Consider the following 20,115-nt stretch of genomic DNA (forward strand, 5'->3'; position numbering starts at 1 on the left):
TCCTTTGCCCTGTATCCCTTGGGAAAGATGCAAAGAAAGCACCTTTAAGACCAACGAGTGCTAATGTTCTAAGCATGTTTTATTTTAAGGTTGTTTTTTTTAAAAAAAAATATTTAATTGTGTTTGTCTGTGTCCTTTATAAAGTTTGCTACCTGAAATCACATTTTATGACATGCGTGGCCCGGCCCAAGAAGGTCTCATTTATGTCAGATCCGGCCCTCATAACAAAGGAGTTGGACACCCGTTCTAGCCATTCCTCTTCCAAAACCGCTCTGCAGCTCCAGGGGGCATCCTCAGAGACACATCCAGGCCCTCTTCAAGGGTCACACCCATAAGCAAATGGCACAGTGAGAAGCCAGTGTTGATAGGTAGGGAAAGGCCTGTCCCAAAGCACAGACTGTATCGACTCACTCTTGAATCCAAGTGAGAAAGGGAAACTACAAATGACGTAAGAAGACTCCAGATTTATACCCCGCCCTTCTCTCTGAATCAGAGACTCAGAGCAGCTTACAATCTCCTATGTCTTCTCCCCCCACAACAGGCACATTGTGAGGTGGGGGGGCGGCTGAGAGGGCTCTGACAGAAACTGCCCTTTCAAGGACAACCTCCGTGAAAGCTATGGCTGACCCAAGGCCATTCCAGCAGCTGCAAGTGGAGGAGTGGGGAATCAAACCTGGTTCTCCCAGATAAGAATTTGTGCACTTAACCACCACACCAAACTGGCCCTCTATTAGAGCTATGGCTGACCCAAGGCCATTCCAGCAGGTGGAAGTGGAGGAGTGGTGAATCAAACCTGGTTCTCCCAGATAAGAGTCCCACACTTAACCTCTACACAAAACTGGCCCTCAATTACAGCTATGGCTGACCCAAGGCCATTCCAGCAGGTGGAAGTGGAGGAGTGGGGAATCAAGCCTGGTTCTCCCAGATAAGAGTCTGCACACTTAACCACTACATCAAACTGGCCCTCTAGTAGAGCTAGGGCTGATCCAAGGCCATTCCAGCAGGTGCAAGTGGAGGAGTGGGGAATCAAACCCAGTTCTCCCAGATAAGAGTCCGCACACTTAACCACTACACCAAACTGACACCAAACATACTGCGGGTAGGCAGTTATTGCAACTTTTTTTTATATAGGGAAGCAAACATATATTCATTATCACTGATGACGTTAAACTTCCACTACCTTAAGTGGACTGAGGTGAAGTAACCATGCTGGTCTGAAGCCACAGAACAAAGTCTGAGTCCAGGGACACCTTTAAGACCAACGAAGTTTAATTCTGTGTATCAGCTTCCGTTTGCATGCCCACTTCTGCTGATGTTACCTTAAGTGACCGTACATATAAAAGAACAGGTCATTTTCTACAGCTTCTGTGCAGCCTGAATTTGACGTGCAGTTTGGTATGCAGGGCCATGTTCGAGTAATAATGGATGAGGAATTGTGGCAGCATCAGATCTCTTTACAAGAAGAAACAGACACGGCCACAAAAATAGATCTTGAAGGCATAAAAAGAGGTATGCTGAAATGAACATATGAAGCTGCCTTATACTGAATCAGACCCTCGGTCCATCAAAGTCAGTATTGTCTTCTCAGACTGGCAGCGGCTCTCCAGGGTCTCAAGCTGAGGTTTTTCACACCTATTTGCCTGGACCCTTTTTAGTTGGAGATGCCAGGGATTGAACCTGGGACCTTCTGCTTCCCAAGCAGATGCTCTACCACTGAGCCACTGTCCCTCCCCTAATGTCAAAATGCATTGTTTAAAATTTTATCCCCTTGGCTCCTGACCTCGTGACACATGGAACTTTAGAAAATGCCCACAAACCAATAAAGTGGGGGACACACAGTCTCTGAGGAACATTCTAATTTGATAATGGAAACACCATCGCTGCCATACCCGATTTGTGATTTTTAATGCATAATATCAATAAATATTTCGGGGGGGGGGGGGCATGAGAGAAACAAAGATTCGAATTCTGCCTCCTCTCCTCTCCTCTGCCCCTAATTTTCTGGACTCCTCTCCCCACTCACACAAGAGACAGGAAATCTCTTCTGCACAGAGCACCACATCAGAAAAATATCACAAAGGGCAAACTGAACATTTCAGGGGCCTTGCATCACTGAACTAACATTGCAAACGCATCCAAGAGAAGAGGTTCTGCCTCCTGGAACTCTGACGCTAACCATCTTCTGGGGACTTTTGGGCTTTTAACCCCCACCAGTACGCTGGCTAGGTCTCCATTTTAATCCAATGCAACGCTCCGCTGGGGTCTAGAAAACGGGTCACACGAGGACAGGCTGGGCACGCTCAGCTTGCTAAGCAGCGCACAAGAAGCCTTGAGGGACGCAAGCGAGATTGGGAGAGGGAGAAGGAAGAGGACAGCTGTTTCCAGCAGCACGAACCAGCCTCAGAACGTGGAAACAAGACAGAAGAGACATCATTCGGGTGGGGCCTGTGTGTGTGGAGATGCCTCATGAGGACCTGGGATCAACTGCACCGTCCGCACCCCTGTTTACGGGTCACCAGGACGAGCAGCCACGGCTGTCGCTGTGCCAAGTCGAAAGGCTCCGTGCTGCGCTGGCAGCAGCCCTTCGTTCCCACGCCACCAGCAGGATTGTAATTCACACCATCTGTCCTAGTCAGGTGGGTGGCGGATCCTTGCATCATCCCAAGAAGCACCGCGGCGGCAGCAACCCTGCCCTTCGAGATAACGCGCCAGCTAGGGCAAAGCACAGCCCTGAGGAGAGGGAGGCGCCCACTGCCAGCTTTCAGTGCATCACGAGGCCGCTGTGTGAACACACAAAGAGGCAAGCCGACAACCTTGTGTCACGGAGACCCCGGCAGTGTTTAAAGGCTAACTTTGTACAGCTCTCCCCTTTAACGATTACGCAACGTAACGGACCAAGGGGAAGTTGCCCGTTAAGGAACTCGATTGCTTGCGAAAGTCGAAATGTGATTTATAGTACTCCGAGTGGGCTGGGATTGGTGCGTGTCTGGGCAAAGCAGCTGGAGATTCCCAGTATGAAAAGCAGGCTGAACAAGACTGAGAATCCTGACATTCCAGATCTACGAAGCTCCTGCTGATGCTTCTTTTACCTGCCCCGAACCTCTGATGTAAGGGTGAGTTAGAAATATAAACTCTCTCACACACAGAAGCTAGCTGAATGGCAAGAGGCGTATCGCAAGTTTTCAGGCCAAGCACTCTGAACACTTACAAAAAGCACTGCAAGAAATGCAAACAGTTCCCAAACGCTAGAAATATCCACGTACCAGTAAGTACTGTAACTACTGCAATCCATGCACACTGTGTGCTGAGCTTTCTCCAGCTTCTCTGCTCTCTTGGGGTTGTTTAAAGGAACCTGGGCATCTTCATAATGTTTCTTTGCGTGGCCGTTCACATACCTGAAAGGGAAGACGCAAAAAGGTGAGATCGCATGAGACTTCCTAATTTTTTAAAATTGATTTTATTATAAGAAGAAGATATTTTGGATTTATATCCCGCCCTCCACTCCGAAGAGTCTCAGAGCGGCTCACAATCTCCTTTCCCTTCCTCCCCCATAACAGACACCCTGTGAGGTGGGTGGGGCTGGAGAGGGCTCTCACAGCAGCTGCCCTTTCAAGGACAACTTCTGCCAGAGCTATGGCTGACGCAAGGCCATTCCAGCAGCTTCAAGTGGAGGAGTGGAGAATCCAACTTGGTTCTCCCAGATAAGAGTCTGCACACTTAGAGCTATGGCTGACCCAAGGCCATTCCAGCAGGTGCAAGTGGAGGAGTGGGGAATCAAACCCGGTTCTCCCAGATAAGAGAGCTATGGCTGACCCAAGGCCATTCCAGCAGGTGCAAGTGGAGGAGTGGGGAATCAAACCTGGTTCTCCCAGATAAGAGTCCACACACTTAACCACTACACCAAACTGGCTCTCCTGCTATTTATATCCTGCTCTCCCCTATCGGGCTTAGGCCGGCTCTCAACAGTTAAAATACATCATGTTAGAATGAAATAAAGTAAAATCATTAAAATTCATTGTACACATACAATACATTTGCAGTTTCGGTCCTAAAATCCAAGATGGTGTCAGTATTATTAATTTGTATTTGGCGCTGTATACAATAGTGTCGCTCAATGCTGTGGTATAGCGGCCGCATTCCCTGTTAGCTGTTAAAAGCTAATTTGAACAGTTCTGTTTTGCAGGCCCTGCAGAATTGTGGCAAGTCCCACAGGCCCCTGATATTTGCGGGGAGAGCGTTCCAGAGGGCAGGGGCTGCTACCGAAAAAGCTCTTGTTTTGGTGGTAGCCAGCCGAGTGTCTTTTGGCCCAGGGCTCACAAGATTTTGGGTACAAGAAGGGCAAGTTCGACACCAGCCAATAATTGGCCAATTCAGCCGGGCACAAAGATGTTTTTTTGGTTTTCAAAAAGTTTTATTGGTTTCAGAAAGGAAAAGGGATGGGGAATGGGAAAATTTTTTTTAAAAAACACACAATACATTCCGGTATTATTTTTGCATAGGAATACTTTCAAAAAACTTAATTCTACAATATTTTCTTTACATAAATTGTCCCATATTATTTTGTCTCAACTGCACAGAATCCATTTTCAAATCTTATAGTATAAACCTTTTGTTAAAACTGTCTAGTAATTTTAACAATTCCAGTAAGGATAGATTTTATAATATAAAGTACAGGGGAAAAAAAGAAGAGAAAATAAGTTCACATCAGAGAATCTTAACAGTCTCAGTTATCTAAGATGGTTTTTTAAGGAGAGGAGATAATACTCTTATCACCGAGTGAGCTCTAATCACAATAGCGTCTACTCCCCCTTCCGTGTACTGATTGTCCAAGTTCACTTAGATTTGCAAGTGCAAACATCCAGGCAGTTTTTAAAAACGACTCTACCGTGATTATAAACTGCTTTTTTGTTTGTGCTCTCAGGGGCTTTTCGTTGTTGTTGTCAGTTCAATAGAACAGAAATCCTGCCATAAAAGGAACGTTATCTCTCACGGATTATCTGCCATGTACTGTATTTTTTTGCACCATAAGACTCACTTTTCCCCAAAAAAATAGTGGAGGGAAAAGTGTGTGCGACTTAAGGAGCGAATACTGCAAAAAATTCACACAAATGCCTCTAAATTCACACAAACGGCTCTAAAAACTAGGTGCGTCTTATGCTCAGGTGCGTCTTATGGAGAGAAAAATACGTAATTAAAAGGGCAGCCGTTTATAAGCCTTCTTACTGCAAACCATTTTTACTGAAAAAAAAAAAAAATTCTGCACTCAGGAGGAGACGTATATACACCCGCAGGGCTTTTCTGAGCAGGAACGCAGTTCCGGCTGGCTTGGTGTCAAAGGGTGTGACCTAATATGCAAATGATCCCTGCTGGGCTTTTTCTACAAAAAAAAAAGCCACGCACACACTTTTAAGGAGCATCCTCTGGGCTGGAGGGCTTCCTCTATTTCCCTGGCCGAATCCTGACAACATTCTCGCTTTGCCTCTTTCGGCAAGTGCGGCATGTCACTTCCCTGCGCACTGTGATGCCTCTGGAGCTGCTCATGTTTTGCAGTGGTTCCTCTGCTTAGCTAGAAGCAAATCCACATTGGACTAGCAGGCAGGCAGGCGATGCTACCACACAAAGGCTGTGCAAATGGCTCGTTCCACTGTCATCCAGGTGAATGGCAGAGCCCTATCCCCCCACAGATTTAAGAAGATACTGGATTTATACCTCACCCTCCACTCGGACTCTCAGAGCGGCTCACAATCTCCTTTACCTTCCTGCCCCACAACAGACACCCTGTGAGGTGAGTGGGGCTGAGAGAGCTCTGACAGAAGCTGCCCTTTCAAGGACAGCTCTGCAAGAGCAGTGGCTGATGCAAGGCCATTTCAACAGCTGCAAGCGGAGGAGTGGGGAATCAACCCCAGTTCTCCCAGATAAAAGCCTGTGCGTTTAACTACTATGCCAAACTGGCTCTCTTGTGTGAACTGTTGCACTTGTGTGAATTGTTGCACCGGGCTGCGAGCTGGCCCCTGTGATTTAAAAGAGAATTCACCTCCCCTGTATTCACAATCTTATGATACCTACCTTCCACAGTGGACGCTTGAGCAAGTCAGACAGACCCACGGACTTTTGTTAGACCTGCACACTGTTGCGGAGAGAGAAGCAGAAGAGACGTTTAGGTTAGACCGCTACAGGGTTGCGTAAGCGAGTCGTCTTTTACAATCTACACAGATCTCACTGCAGTTCGAAAGTTATATAAAACATGACATTTGTCACAAAGCGTTTGTAGCATCGACCGCTCCAGCAGACTAAAATTAGGAACTGGCAGCGTGATGATGACTCAGCTAAGGAGGAAAATACTTCAGCTTACACGTGTTTTACTTCTTCTGCTATCAAACTGTCATTCAGGTTTAAGGTGCTGTTACCCACGTCTTCCCCATTTCACACCTCCTTCCCCATGTTGTTTTCCAGTGCTTTGCACAGTTCACCAACACAGAGCGCTGCAAGATGCTGTTCCCACAAACACTCCTCCTTCTTTTTATATGAACATGACTGATACTCCCATCTTCCCACAATGTCCAAAAAATGTAAAGAAGCTGGTGAACTGTAACTGAGGGGAATTCAAACTGTTAAGCCTAACAAGTTCACGCGCTCAAAAGCCAAGATGCCTGCCCTCACTCTTGGTGCACAGTGCACAAGGCCGCCTTGTCACAGACAACAAGAGGTTTGTCCCCATGTTTAAATGCAGCCACAGTTTAGGTTAACTATATTTTTAGAATGACCTCAAGTAGTTTAACGTGTTTCCAAACAGGAGAAATGCATCCCACTCAGTACATCTGCAATGCATCGTAAACTCTCTTTCCATCAACGTTCTGCTAACTTGGGAATGTGGGAACTACGTTTGCCATTATGAAACAGGATAGAAAACAGGGCTGTTTACAATTTAATAACTTGAAGCTTGGTGGCAGGTTAAGCCAAAGCACTCCTCCAACAGAAAACTGTCCAACTTCCCCTCGATACAAAAATGCCACCCTGCCAACAAAGCATTCAGGTGGAATCATGAGAAGCCCTGAAGATGAATCAAAATTAGCATCATCCTATTATTTATAGAGAAACTTAAAGCTGTGAGGTGCAATACAAAAAATAAAAATATATGCCTTACATTTTAAAGAACATAAGAAGACTCCTGCTCATCAATCAGACCAATAGTTCATTGAGTCTTTTAAGAACATAAGAGAAGCCATGTTGGATCAGGCCAGTGGCCCATCCAGTCCAACACTCTGTGTCACACAGTGGCCAAAAACCCAGGTGCCATCAGGAGGTCCATCAGTGGGACCAGGACACTAGAAGCCCTCCAACTGTGCCCCCCCACCAAGAACCAAGACAGAGAGTTCCAACAATACGCTGTGGCCAAGAGCCACTGATGGACCTCTTCTCCATATGCTTATCCAATCCCCTCTTGAAGCTGGCTATGCTTGTAGCCGCCACCACCTCCTGTGGCAGTGAATTCCATGCATTAATCAGCCTTTGAGTGAAGGACTTCCTTTTATCCATTCTAACCCAACTGATCAGCAATTTCATTGAGTGCCCACGAGTTCTTGTATTGTGAAGGGGGGAGAAAAGTACTTCTTTCTCTACCTTCTCTAACCCAGGCATAATCTTGTAAACCTCTATCACAGGGGTGGCCAACGGTAGCTCTCCAGATGTTTTTTGCCTGCAACTCCCATCAGCCCCAGCCAGCATGGCCAATGGCTACGGCTGATGGGAGTTGTAGGAAAAACACCTGGAGAGCTACCGTTGGCCACCCCTGCTCTATCATGTCACCCCACAGTCGACGTTTCTCCAAGCTAAAGAACCCCAAGAGTTTTAACCTTTCTTCATAGGGAAAGTGTTCCAACCCTTTAATCATTCTAGTTGCCCTTTTCTGCATTTTTTCCAATGCTATAATATCCTTTTTGAGGTGCGGTGACCAGAACTGTACACAGTACTCCAAATGAGACTGCACCATCGATTTATACAGGGGCATGATGATACTGGCTGATTTGTTTTCAATTTCCTTCCTAATATTCCTAATAATAATAATTCCTAATATTTCTTCCTAGTATTCTTGGTGCTGGGGGGGTGGTAACGGTGGGAGGGCTTCCGGAGTTCTGGCTCCACTGGTGGACCTCCTGATGGCACCTGGGTTTTGGCCCGTGTGACAGAGTGTTGGATTGGATGGGCCATTGGCCTGTTCCAACATGGTTTCTCTTATGTTCTTATGTCTGGGGCAGTGCTGCACTGTATTCTTGGTGCTTGGGGAGGGCACAGTGGGAGGGCTTCTAGTGTCCTGGCACCACTGATGGACCTCCTGATGGCACTTAGGTTTTTTGGCCACTGTGTGACACAGAGTGTTAGACTGGATGGGCCATTGGCATGATCCAACATGGCTCCTCTTATGTCATGTGACAGAGTGCTGGACTGGATGGGCCATTGGCGTGATCCAACATGGCTTCTCTTGTTTTCATGACTCCAGCATCCAGTCTCACACAGTGGCCAACCAGTTCCTCTGGAGGGCCAACAACAGGACAGGGAGGCTGAAGCCTTTCCCTCATGTTACCTCCTACCTCTAGGATTCAGAGGAATCGTGCCTCAGAATGTGGAGGTTCCCTTCAGTCACCATGGTGAGTAGCCATTGATACGACTTATCCTCCACGAATCTATTTAACTCCCTTTTAAAGCTGTTTATTCCTGGGGCTATCCCTACATCCTCCGACACCAAATCCCCCATTTTAATGACTGTGTAAAGATGTTATGTTTCCTTTCGTCCATCCTGAAGACAAGTCATGGAGGAAGCCAAATCTAATCCAATGGAATGGGGGTCAGCTGGGGAAAGACAACTCACTTGAATGAAAAAAAGGTTCGAGGAGTCTGGAACCACCAGATGGAACTGAAGCCAAGCACAGGTATTCCCATGACAACTTAGCCGGGATATGAGACATGAAGCCCAGGGGCCGAATGAGGCCCCTGGAGAACTCCTACCAGGCGCCCGAGCAACTGGCTGTCCTCTGCTTCCTTCTCCTTCTCTCTTGCTTCCTTTTTCATCTCAGCTTGCTTTGCAAGGCTTGCTCAATCGCACAGGAGCTACAGAGAAAAACCTCGATTTTCTCCATTGGTTGAGGCCCCTCCCCCTCCTGGTCCCCAGGGGAGGGGAGGGAAAGAGCCAGAGCTTCCTTTGCCCAGTTCCCTGGATCCCATGGGAGAGATACTAAGAAAGCACCTTTAAGACCAACAAGTGCTAATGTTTTAAGCATGTTTTAAGTTTTTTTAAAAAAAATTAGTCATGTTTGTCTGTGTCCTTTAAAAAGTTTATCTCTCCGCTACCTAATCTTAAATAGGTACACACACGGGCCAGCCTAACAAGGTTTCATTTAGGTTAGATCCATCCCTCGTAAGAAATGAGTTTGACACCCCTGAGAAGTGATACAGAGATTACGTAACAGGATCCTGCCTAACCATGAATCATACGAAGCAGTACAGACCACAGTTTCCATAGCAGAGTGGAGATTTGAACACTGGTCTCCCTGATCCTTCTCTTCTCACTAGAACATAACGGTGTTATTGGAACTAGCCCAACTAGTTGCATCCCTTGGAAACAGGAATATTTTGCAGCAAGGACAGCATGCTCACCAAAAAAAAGTTACAGACAACTGAGATAATTAAAACACCAGCCGTGAAATGCAAGTGGCCAGTTCCCATAAAGGAACAACCCCCATCCCCTTTGCCTTCAAACCTTTTCTGCGGTGAAGAAGAAGATGATGAAGAAGAAGATATTGGATTTATATTCCGCCCTCCACTCCGAATCTCAGAGTGGCTCACAATCTCTTTTATCTTCCTTCCCCACAACAGACACCCTGTGAGGTGGGTGGGGCTGAGAGGACTCTCACAGCAGCTGCCCTTTCAAGGACAGACTCTCAAAGCAGCTCACAATCTCCTTTTCCTTCCTCCCCCACAACAGACACCCTGTGAGGTGGGTGGGGCTGAGAGGACTCTCACAGCAGCTGCCCTTTCAAGGACAGACTCTCAGAGCAGCTCACAATCTCCTTTTCCTTCCTCCCCCACAACAGACATCCTGTGAGGTGAGTGAGGCTGAGAGGGCTCTCACAGCAGCTGCCCTTTCAAGGACAACTCCTAAGATTGCTATGGCTGACCCAAGGCCATTCCAGCAGGTGCAAGTGGAGGAGTGGGGAATCAAACCCGGTTCTCCCAGACAAGAATCCACACACTTCACCACTACACCAAACTGGCTCTCGAATGTACAAGCCTGGAATGTACAGGAACACATTTTAAGTGTATCTCAAAAAAAAAGAACCCTAGATAGAATTGCTTTTGGCCTAATCCACACAAGACTGAAAGCTATTATCAGCCGTCCAAGAAGACACAGGACCCAATAAATATCTGGTTTCATTTCAGCAGCTGAGATGCCTATCTACACATAGGCTGAGCAGGACTAAAGAAAACTGTTTTGCATTTGCAGGGAAGGAGAAAGAAAGCCCCCACTTAGCCCCAGGCACCTCCCTAGAATTCTACCGCCAATTTAAACACCTAAGAGATGGTGAAGCAATATTTTGTCTCCCGTGAACTTCCTTCGTGCAGTGGTCCTTGGACTGCAGGCTAAAAAGTCACTCCTTTCTCAGCTTTGAACCTATTTGATGTCACCACATTACTTCTGTGAGTCTGTAGAACAGGGGTGACCAAACTGTGGCTCAGGAGCCACATGTGGCTCTTTCACACGTATTGTGTGGTTCTCAGAGCCCCCACCACCGTTAACCAGCTTGGAGAAGGCATTTGTCTTAAATTTAAAGTTTCTTTCTTTCCATCTTTCCCTTCCCCCTCCCCATCCCATCTATTTTCTTTCCTTCCTTCCAACATCTGATGTTCATGCCTTGTGGCTCTCAAACATCTGACGTTCACGTCTTGTGGCTCTCAAACATCTGATGTTTATTCTACATGGCTCTTACGTTAAGCAAGTTTGGCCACCCCTTCTGTAGCGTTAAAATAGAAAATTGTTAAGAGTCCCACTCATGCGACACTCTCTACCTCTTCGTTAAGGTAAAGCTTCACCAGTGTGTTTTTTTAAAATACAGTGAGGCTGATCACCCTTTGTGGCGGTGTCTCCCTGGAAGCATGACAATCGAAGCAGTCCGCGTGGCGATAAAAATCAGCCTGTGTAGCGCTCCAAGCAGGGGAAAGGCCATCAAGCTAAAAGTTTATTCAGGATAAAATTTCCAAGGAGCGCTCAGACAGATATTATCTTTTCATAGCTTTAGAATAAAGAATAAGCTTTAGAATAAAGCTGCCTCCCTTACAGGGGAGCCAGAAGGATTTCTAATACAGGCAAAATGCTTCAACTACTTAAGGCATTTATATGCATGTGAAGCATTAAAAGCGCTAGCCCAAGTTCTCCATTAAGAAAAGAAAATGTGCCCATCTACCAGTCTTTATCAGCAGAAACGACACTCTCGGGCGTTAAAAGGCACTGCAGCTTGGACGCCCGTGTATGCTTTTGCTAAGAGAAAGAGAAACTACCTGTAAATGTCTGCGGGCCGTACATCAAGCGATTACAAAGACCATTTATTTGACTGAACCACTAAGATCTGATCCAGGCACACAATCCTGAGGCCCAACAAGGTTCCTCAGACCCAAGAGACTTGGGTTCTTAAAGCGTGGCTGCCAAACAGAGATCTCAATGCCATAACCAGAAGGAGGTATCTCCCAGTGGGTTGTCATTGCCTTTGCTTTGTTGTTGTTCAGTCGCACAGTCGAGTCAGACTCTTTGCAACACCATGGACCAAGTCACGCCAGGCCCTCCTGTCTTCCACCATCCTCCAAAGTCTGCTCAAATCTGTGTTAGTTACGTCAGTAACGCTGTCCAGCCATCTCCTCTTTTGCTGTCCCCTTCTTCTTTTGCTTTCTGCCTTTCCCAGCATCAGGATCTTCTCCAAGGAGTGCTCCCTTCTCATTGGGTGGCCCAAGTATTTGAGCTTCAGCTTCAGCATCTGACCTTCCAGATCAGGGTGGTGAGAACCAGAGAGGATTGTGAGGCACTCCAAAGGCTGGGTGAGTGGGCGTCAATGTGGCAGATGAGGTTCAATGTGGCCAAGGGCAAAGTAATGCACATTGGGGCCAAAAATCCCAGCTACAAATACAAGTTGATGGGGTGTGAACTGGCAGAGACTGACCAAGAGAGAGATCTTGGGGTCGTGGTAGAGAACTCATTGAAAATGTCAAGACAGTGTGTGATTGCAATAAAAAAAGCCAATGCCATGCTGGGAATTATTAGGAAGGGAACTGAAAACAAATCAGCCAGTATCATAATGCCCCTGTATAAATGGATGGTGCGGTCTCATTTGGAATACTGTGTACAATTCTGGTCACCGCACCTCAAAAAGGATATTCTAGCATTGGAAAAAGTGCAGAAAAGGGCAACTAGAATGATTAAAGGGTTGGAACACTTTCCCTATGAAGAAAGTTTAAAACGCTTGGGGTTCTTTAGCTCGGAGAAACGTCGACTGCGGGGTGATATGATAGAGGTTTACAAATTATGCATGGGATGGAGAAAGTAGAGAAAGAAGTACTTTTCTCCCTTTCTCACAATACAAGAACTCATGGGCATTCGATGAAATTGCTGAGCAGTTGGGTTAAAACGGATAAAAGGAAGTACTTCTTCACCCAAAGGGTGATTAGCATGTGGAATTCACTGCCGCAAGAGGTGGTGGCGGCTACAAGCATAGCCAGCTTCAAGAGGGGGTTAGATAAAAATATGGAGCAGAGGTCCATCAGTGGCTATTAGCCACAGTGTGTATATATATGTGTGTGTATATATATATAATATTTTTGGCCACTGTGTGACACAGAGTGGTGGACTGGATGGGCCATTGGCCTGATCCAGCATGGCTTCTCTTATGTTCTTATGTTCCAGGGAACAGTCTGGGTTGATTTCCCATAGGACAGACTGATTGGATCTTCTTGCAGTCCAAGGGACTCTCAAGAGCCTTCTCCAGCACCACAGCTCAAATTCTTTGCTGCTGAAACCCAACTGGAAAGTGGTGGCCAGTAAGAGCACCCCTGCTCTGTTTCTGGGCTCTCTCTGGACTACTGAAGGGGCTGGAAGAGCAAGCAGCCTTCCTGAAGTGAAAACCATGAACGTCTTTGCCGTTCAATTTGTGCCAGACAGAAAAGTTGCCTCACAATGTGCAATTAACTCGATGGTTTGTGCACAGGTGAAACTTAAATGACCAGAACAGTTAGTTCTCTGGGTGTGCTGAACCCGCCTGCGGGTGGATCCAACTCCCAGCCTCTCAATGCAAGTTAACCGAGGGCCTGGCCCGTTCAGGCCTAAACCCACAGCTAGTTCTTCCCACTGGGAAGAGCTTCTGCAATCACTTGTAGAGATGCAGGACTGAGCTGAGGGAAGACGTCACTTGGCCGAGGGTAGTTAATGCCCACGAGGAGGCAGGAATTCACAGAGCTGCAACCAACCCACTTTCAGTGCTTTATCTTTACAGGAACAAGTCTGGTCAGAAGAAAAACTGTAACAAGCAGAAAAAGGAGAAGACGACAACATTGGATTTATATTCCACCCTGCACTCCAAATCGGAGTGTCTCAGAGTGGCTTACAATCTCCTTTATCTTCCTCCCCCACAACAGACACCCTGTGAGGCGGGTGGGGCTGAGAGAGCTCTTACGGCAGCTGCCCTTTCAAGGACAACTCCTGCGAGAGCCATGGCTGACCCAAGGCCATTCCAGCAGGTGCAAGTGGAGGAGTGGGGAATCCAACCCCGTTCTCCCAGATAAGAGTCTGCACACTTAGAGCTATGGCTGACCCAAGGCCATTCCAGCAGCTGCAAGTGGAGAAGTGGGGAATCCAACTCGGTTCTCCCACATAAGAGTCTGCACACTTAGAGCTTTGGCTGACCCAAGGCCATTCCAGCAGCTGCAAGTGGAGGAGTGGGGAATCCAACCTGGTTCTCCCACATAAGAGTCTGCACACTTAGAGCTATGGCTGACCCAAGGCCATTCCAGCAGCTACAAGTGGAGGAGTGGGGAATCCAACCTGGTCCTCCCAGATAAGATTCTGCACACTTAGAGCTATGACTGACCCAAGGCCATTCCAGCAGCTACAAGTGGAGGAGTGGGGAATCCAACCCGGTCCTCCCAGATAAGAGTCTGCACACTTAGAGCTATGGCTGACCCAAGGCCATGCCAGCAGCTGCAAGTGGAGGAGTGGGGGATCCAACCCGGTTCTCCCAGATAAGAGTCTGCACACTTAAAGCTATGGCTGACCCAAGGCCATGCCAGCAGCTGCAAGTGGAGGAGTGGGGGATCCAACCCGGTTCTCCCAGATAAGAGTCTGCACACTTAGAGCTATGGCTGACCCAAGGCCATGCCAGCGGCTGCAAGTGGAGGAGTGGGGGATCCAACCCGGTTCTCCCAGATAAGAGTCTGCACACTTAGAGCTATGGCTGACCCAAGGCCATGCCAGCAGCTGCAAGTGGAGGAGTGGGGGATCCAACCCGGTTCTCCCAGATAAGAGTCTGCACACTTAGAGCTATGGCTGACCCAAAGCCATGCCAGCAGCTGCAAGTGGAGGAGTGGGGGATCCAACTCGGTTCTCCCAGATAAGAGTCTGCACACTTAGAGCTATGGCTGACCCAAGGCCATGCCAGCAGCTGCAAGTGGAGGAGTGGGGGATCCAACCCGGTTCTCCCAGATAAGAGTCTGCACACTTAGAGCTATGGCTGACCCAAGGCCATGCCAGCAGCTGCAAGTGGAGGAGTGGGGAATCCAACCCGGTTCTCCCAGATAAGAGTCTGCACACTTAGAGCTATGGCTGACCCAAGGCCATGCCAGCAGCTGCAAGTGGAGGAGTGGGGGATCCAACCCGGTTCTCCCAGATAAGTCTGCACACTTAGAGCTATGGCTGACCCAAGGCCATTCCAGCAGCTGCAAGTGGAGGAGTGGGGAATCCAACCTGGTTCTCCCACATAAGAGTCTGCACACTTCACTACTACACCAAACTGGGTCAGCCCTGGTTACTACTTGGATGGGAGACTAGAGAGACAGAAGCAGATGATGGCAGACAGTTGTCATGTGTACCTCTGGCTCATGTGTTTCTCCCCCCACCCCCAGAAAGCGGTCCCAAACCAGGAGATCTGCCGGCACTTATTTTCACACAGGAGCTCCTCCGCCCGGATCTGCAAGAACTAAATAATGCTTTGAGCAATAAGCATTGCAACAGACCAGAATATGTTCACTTGGGGAGATCATCACGAGAAGAAGCGCAGGAGGGGTTGCGTCAGTGCTTAGTTCATGCGGCCCTTTCTTACATGTCCGGGGAAATGCTAATCGCCGCTCTGGGGTCAGGACGGAAACTATTTTCCCCAGGCCAGTTTGACTAGGGATCCCAGAGGGTTTCTTTACCATCTTCTGGGTGTGGAGCAGGTGTCACTGTGTGCGCGTGCAGAGAGTTATTTGTGAGTTTCCCTTCCAACTCTATGATTCGCTCAACTGCTCCTACGTCTAGCAGTAATGCTGGTAAGACACAATGGGTTTAAATTACAGGCAGGAATGCACCAGCTAGATCAGGGGTGGCCAAACTGCAGCTTAGTAGCCACACGTGGCTCTTTCACACATATGGTGTGGCTCTCGAAGCCCCCACTGGCCAGCTTGGAGAAGGCATTTAAAGGTCTCTATAAAAATCACTTATCCAAGCCAAGCTAGCCAGTGGCTTGGAAAATGCATTTAAAGTTAAAGTTGTTTGCTTTCCACCTCACCTATTTCCTTCCTTCCTTCTCTCAAACATCTGATGTTTCTTTGTGGCTCTTACGTTAAGCAAGTTTGGCCACTTCTGAGCTAGATATTAGGGGGGGGGGGGGGGGAGTTTTTACAGTAAGAGTAGTTGAGCAGTGGAACTGGCTGCCTATGGTAGCTGTGATTTCCCCCTCGCTGGCAGTCTACAAGCAGCGGCTGGGCAGACACTTGTCAGGGATGCGCTAGGCTTGATCTTGCATTGAGCAGAGGGCTAGACTAGATGGCCTTTATGACCCCTTCCAACTCTACGGTCCTATGATTTTATGCTTACTTAAACTGTGCTCACGCTGCATACAACTTTAGTACAAGGGAACGGCATGCTGATGTGGCGCGCAGGTAGCAGCTCCATTTAAACGAGATGCTGAGCAGCTGAAAAGACCACACAGGTTAAGTTCTTGTTTGCCAGCGACGTGCTGAAATCTACAAATGAGGGGAGGAATATCAGGTTACCTGGGTGCCCAGCTGCTGTGTTTGGTGTAGCGGTTAAGCATGCAGACTCTTATCTGGGAAAACCGGGTTTGATTCCCCACTCCTCCACTTGCACCTGCTGGAATGGCCTTGGGTCAGCCAGAGGTCTGGCAGAGGTTGTCCTTGAAAGAGCAGCTTCTGGCAGAGCTCTCTCAGACCCACCTACCTCACAGGGTGTCTGTTGTGTGTGGGGAAGATAAAGGAGATTGTAAACCGCTCTGAGACTCTGATTCAGAGAGAAGGAAAAGGAAAGGTCCCCTGTGCAAGCACCAGTCGTTTCTGACTCTGGGGTGATGTTGCTTTCACAACGTTTTCACGGCAGACTTTTTATGGGGTGGTTTGCTATTGCCTTCCCCAGTCATCTACACTTTCCCCCCAGCAAGCTGGGTACTCCTTTGACTGACCTCGGAAGGATGGAAGGAAAGGAAAGATCCCCTGTGCAAGCACCAGTCGTTTCCGACTCTGGGGTGATGTTGCTTTCACAATGTTTTCACGGCAGACTTTTTATGGGGTGGTTTGCCATTGCCTTCCCCAGTCCTCTACACTTTCCCCCCAGCAAGCTGGGGACTCCTTTGACCGACCTCGGAAGGATAGAAGGCTGAGTCAACCTGGAGCTGGCTACCTGAAAACCCAGCTTCCTCCGGGGATCGAACTCAGGTCGTGAGCAGAGAGAAGGGTGGGGTATAAATCTGCAGTCTTCTTCTTCAGTGGACGAACAGTGAACCCTACTGCAAGCTGTGTTTCAAACCTGCGCTTAGAGCCCTCTTCCAAAGGACTAACCAGAAGCCACGATTCTAGCAAGAAGATAGCAGTTCATGTCCTAAGCTCAAGGACTAAATCTCTCATTGCCATGGCAACTTCCCTCTCTTCAGGGACTGCTATCTACCGGGTCAATACCAACAGCGCAGACAAACAATCACTCAACAAGCCGCCTGTATGGAAGTCTTGTCCCTTTAATAGAGGCCTAATGTGTGGAAACCAGGCGCTGAAAGTTTCCACGGCACAAAGGCAAACCACATCCCCTGGTTCAAGGAGGGGGGGATTTTCTGTCTCTCTCCAGACGGCTGGCAACTCAAGTGCCAGCTGTACACACTGAAGGCATGGCCTGTACACAATCTTTGCTCTTTTTAATGCTTCGGCTACTGGCCTGTAGCGTTAAGGAGGATTTCAAGAACACACGGCTTGGTTTTTCCTGCAGTGAATGTCGCTGCTGAGAGAACGAATTAAGGTGGGAAGTGAGCTCCTCATTGAGCAAAGCACAGATTTAACATTTTATGAGTCGCTAATTTCTAAGGAAAGCTACTGCAAGAGCCTGCCCCCGTTCCCAGGCTGAAAGAAGGCTTGTCGGCCGCTCTTTCCAGAATTACATAAGCCAGTCTGAAGGTTTGCTTCTTTATGGAGGCCAATTTACAGAACCCGCCGTGGCTGCACAAGACCGTGAACCAGCTGCTGAAAAAAACACCACACCTACAAAGTGTTTGGTTGCACCACTGGAATAATGAGCCGCCCGGGTGCCAAATGCTGTACGGATTCAGTAGCATCAGGCTGGTTCAGTCCATGTAGCACATACCGCGTAATTACGGAAGGCACAGTTCCTCAGACAATACGCCCTTTCACGTGACAATGTAGAAGAAGAAGAAGAAGATATTGGATTTATATCCCGCCCTCCACTCCGAAGAGTCTCAGAGCGGCTCACAATCTCCTTTCCCTTCCTCCCCCACAACAGACACCCTGTGAGGTAGAAGAAGATATTGGATTTATATCCCACCCTCCACTCCGAAGAGTCTCAGAGCGGCTCACAATCTCCTTTCCCTTCCTCCTCCACAACAGACACCCTGTGTGGTAGATGAAGATATTGGATTTATATCCCGCCCTCCACTCCGAAGAGTCTCAGAGCGGCTCACAATCTCCTTTACCTTCCTCCCCCACAACAGACACCCTGTGAGGTGGGTGGGGCTGGAGAGGGCTCTCACAACAGCTGCCCTTTCAAGGACAACCTCTGCCAGAGCTATGGCTGACCCAAGGCCATGCTAGCAGGTGCAAGTGGAGGAGTGGGGAATCAAACCCGGTTCTCCCAGATAAGAGTCCGCACACTTAACCACGACACCAAACTAGTACGGGACAGCGGGCACCGCAACAAAAATAAAAAGCTTTTATGGCTCTGCTCACTATCTCAGGCTACCACCCCACTGAAAAACAGGCAATATAACAGCATTTAACAATTGTGCAGAGTTAGGGCAGCCGCGGGGCTAAATAAATCTTAACCGATGATATGTGTTTTAATGCAGTGGTCCCCAACCTTTTTGGCACCAGGGACCGATTTTGTGGAAGACAATTTTTCCATGGATGTTGGGGGGTGTGGGGGGGGGGGTTTGGGATGATACAATTGTGCATTTTATTTCTAAAGTGTTTGGTATGGTGGTTAAGTGCGCAGACTCTTATCTGGGAGAACCGGGTTTGATTCCCCACTCCTCCACTTGCAGTTGCTGGAATGGCCTTGGGTCAGTCATAGCTCTTGCAGGAGTTGTCCTTGAAAGGGCAGCTTCCAGGAGAGCTCTCTTAGCCCCACTCACCTCACAGGGTGTCTGCTGTGTGGGGATAGATATAGGCGATTGTAAGCCGCTCTGAGACTCTGATTCAGAGAGAAGGGCAGGGTATAAATCTGCAGTCTTTTTCTAAAGTGTGTGGTATGGTGGTTAAGTGCACAGACTCCTATCTGGGAGAACCGAGTTTGAATCCCCACTCTTCCACTTGCACCTGCTGGAATGGCCTTGGGTCAGCCATAGCTTCTCACAGAGTTGTCCCTGAAAGGGCAGCTGCTGTGAAAGCTCTCTCAGCCCCATGCACCTCACAGGGTGTCTGTTGTGGGCGGGGGGGGGGGGGGAAGGTAAAGGAGATTGTGAGCCACTTTGAAACACTGAAATTTGGAGTGGAGGGCAGGATATAAATCCAATTTTTTATTATTATTACTACATTGTAATATATAATGAAATAACTATACAACTCACAGACAGGTACCAGTCCACGGCCCAGGGGCTGGGGATCCCTGTTTTAATGGATTGAATCTGCATACATTTGCATATGGATAAAGAGTTTTCATAAAATGCTACTCTGTTACTAGATACCACATGTATGTATTGCAGCAGACACAATCTCAGAAGAAACACTGTGCCCTGTAATAAAGGGGGGGATGGTTTCTTCCTGGATGGGGCTTGCCCTCTTGAAGGTAAATATTAAACCCAACTAACTTCTGAATTTTTGCGTGGGAAAACCACAAAGCCTTAGCAACAACCATACAAAAAATGCACACAAAAGGAAATTGTTGTTCCTCCAGATTTTATGCCTCTCAGTTGAACAGTATTCTCCAGCGGGAAAATCAGACAATTGCTTTGAAACAAAGGATTTTTTTTAAAAAAAAAAACCCTTAGGAATCTTACCATGGAATTACAACAGGTCCAGCAAGAAAAGCTGACATTCTGTCCTTAAACCTGATTGACATGGACAGGATATATTCAAGCAGGCAAAGGGCCCAGCAGTTCCTTCAAACATAGTTTGAATTATACATTTTCCATGAAACATTTTGCAAGGGGGTGGGGGGAGCTAATCAACTGGAATGCCAAGTCCGCAATGGACACCTTAGAACCAAGCCCCAGAAAGGACTTCCCAATAATCATTAGCTTTATGAATTCAAGATTTCGGAGACAATTTTTGCTTTATGAAAACTGTAAATGTCTTCTTCTTGCAAATAATATATGCAAAGTAACCAAAGGTTACATAGGATTTTGCATACCCGGGGGAACCGTTGGGTATGCG

The 20,115-nt window shown here is 47.8% G+C and overlaps 1 protein-coding gene across 1 annotated transcript in view; it reads right to left on the reverse strand.

The window, feature by feature from the left end:
• The window catches only part of USP3 (ubiquitin specific peptidase 3), a 56,861-nt gene that overhangs the window by 25,223 nt on the left and 11,523 nt on the right, over positions 1–20,115 (reverse strand). The window contains exons 2-3 of the mRNA XM_060260221.1: positions 6,067–6,127; positions 3,264–3,395 (exon numbers count right to left, since the gene is read on the reverse strand). Coding sequence (XP_060116204.1) covers positions 3,264–3,395; positions 6,067–6,127 — 193 coding nt within the window. The remainder of the gene's footprint in view (positions 1–3,263; positions 3,396–6,066; positions 6,128–20,115) is intronic.

This window comes from Heteronotia binoei, chromosome 19 (genome assembly GCF_032191835.1).
Source record: "Heteronotia binoei isolate CCM8104 ecotype False Entrance Well chromosome 19, APGP_CSIRO_Hbin_v1, whole genome shotgun sequence".
Lineage (NCBI taxonomy): Eukaryota > Metazoa > Chordata > Lepidosauria > Squamata > Gekkonidae > Heteronotia > Heteronotia binoei.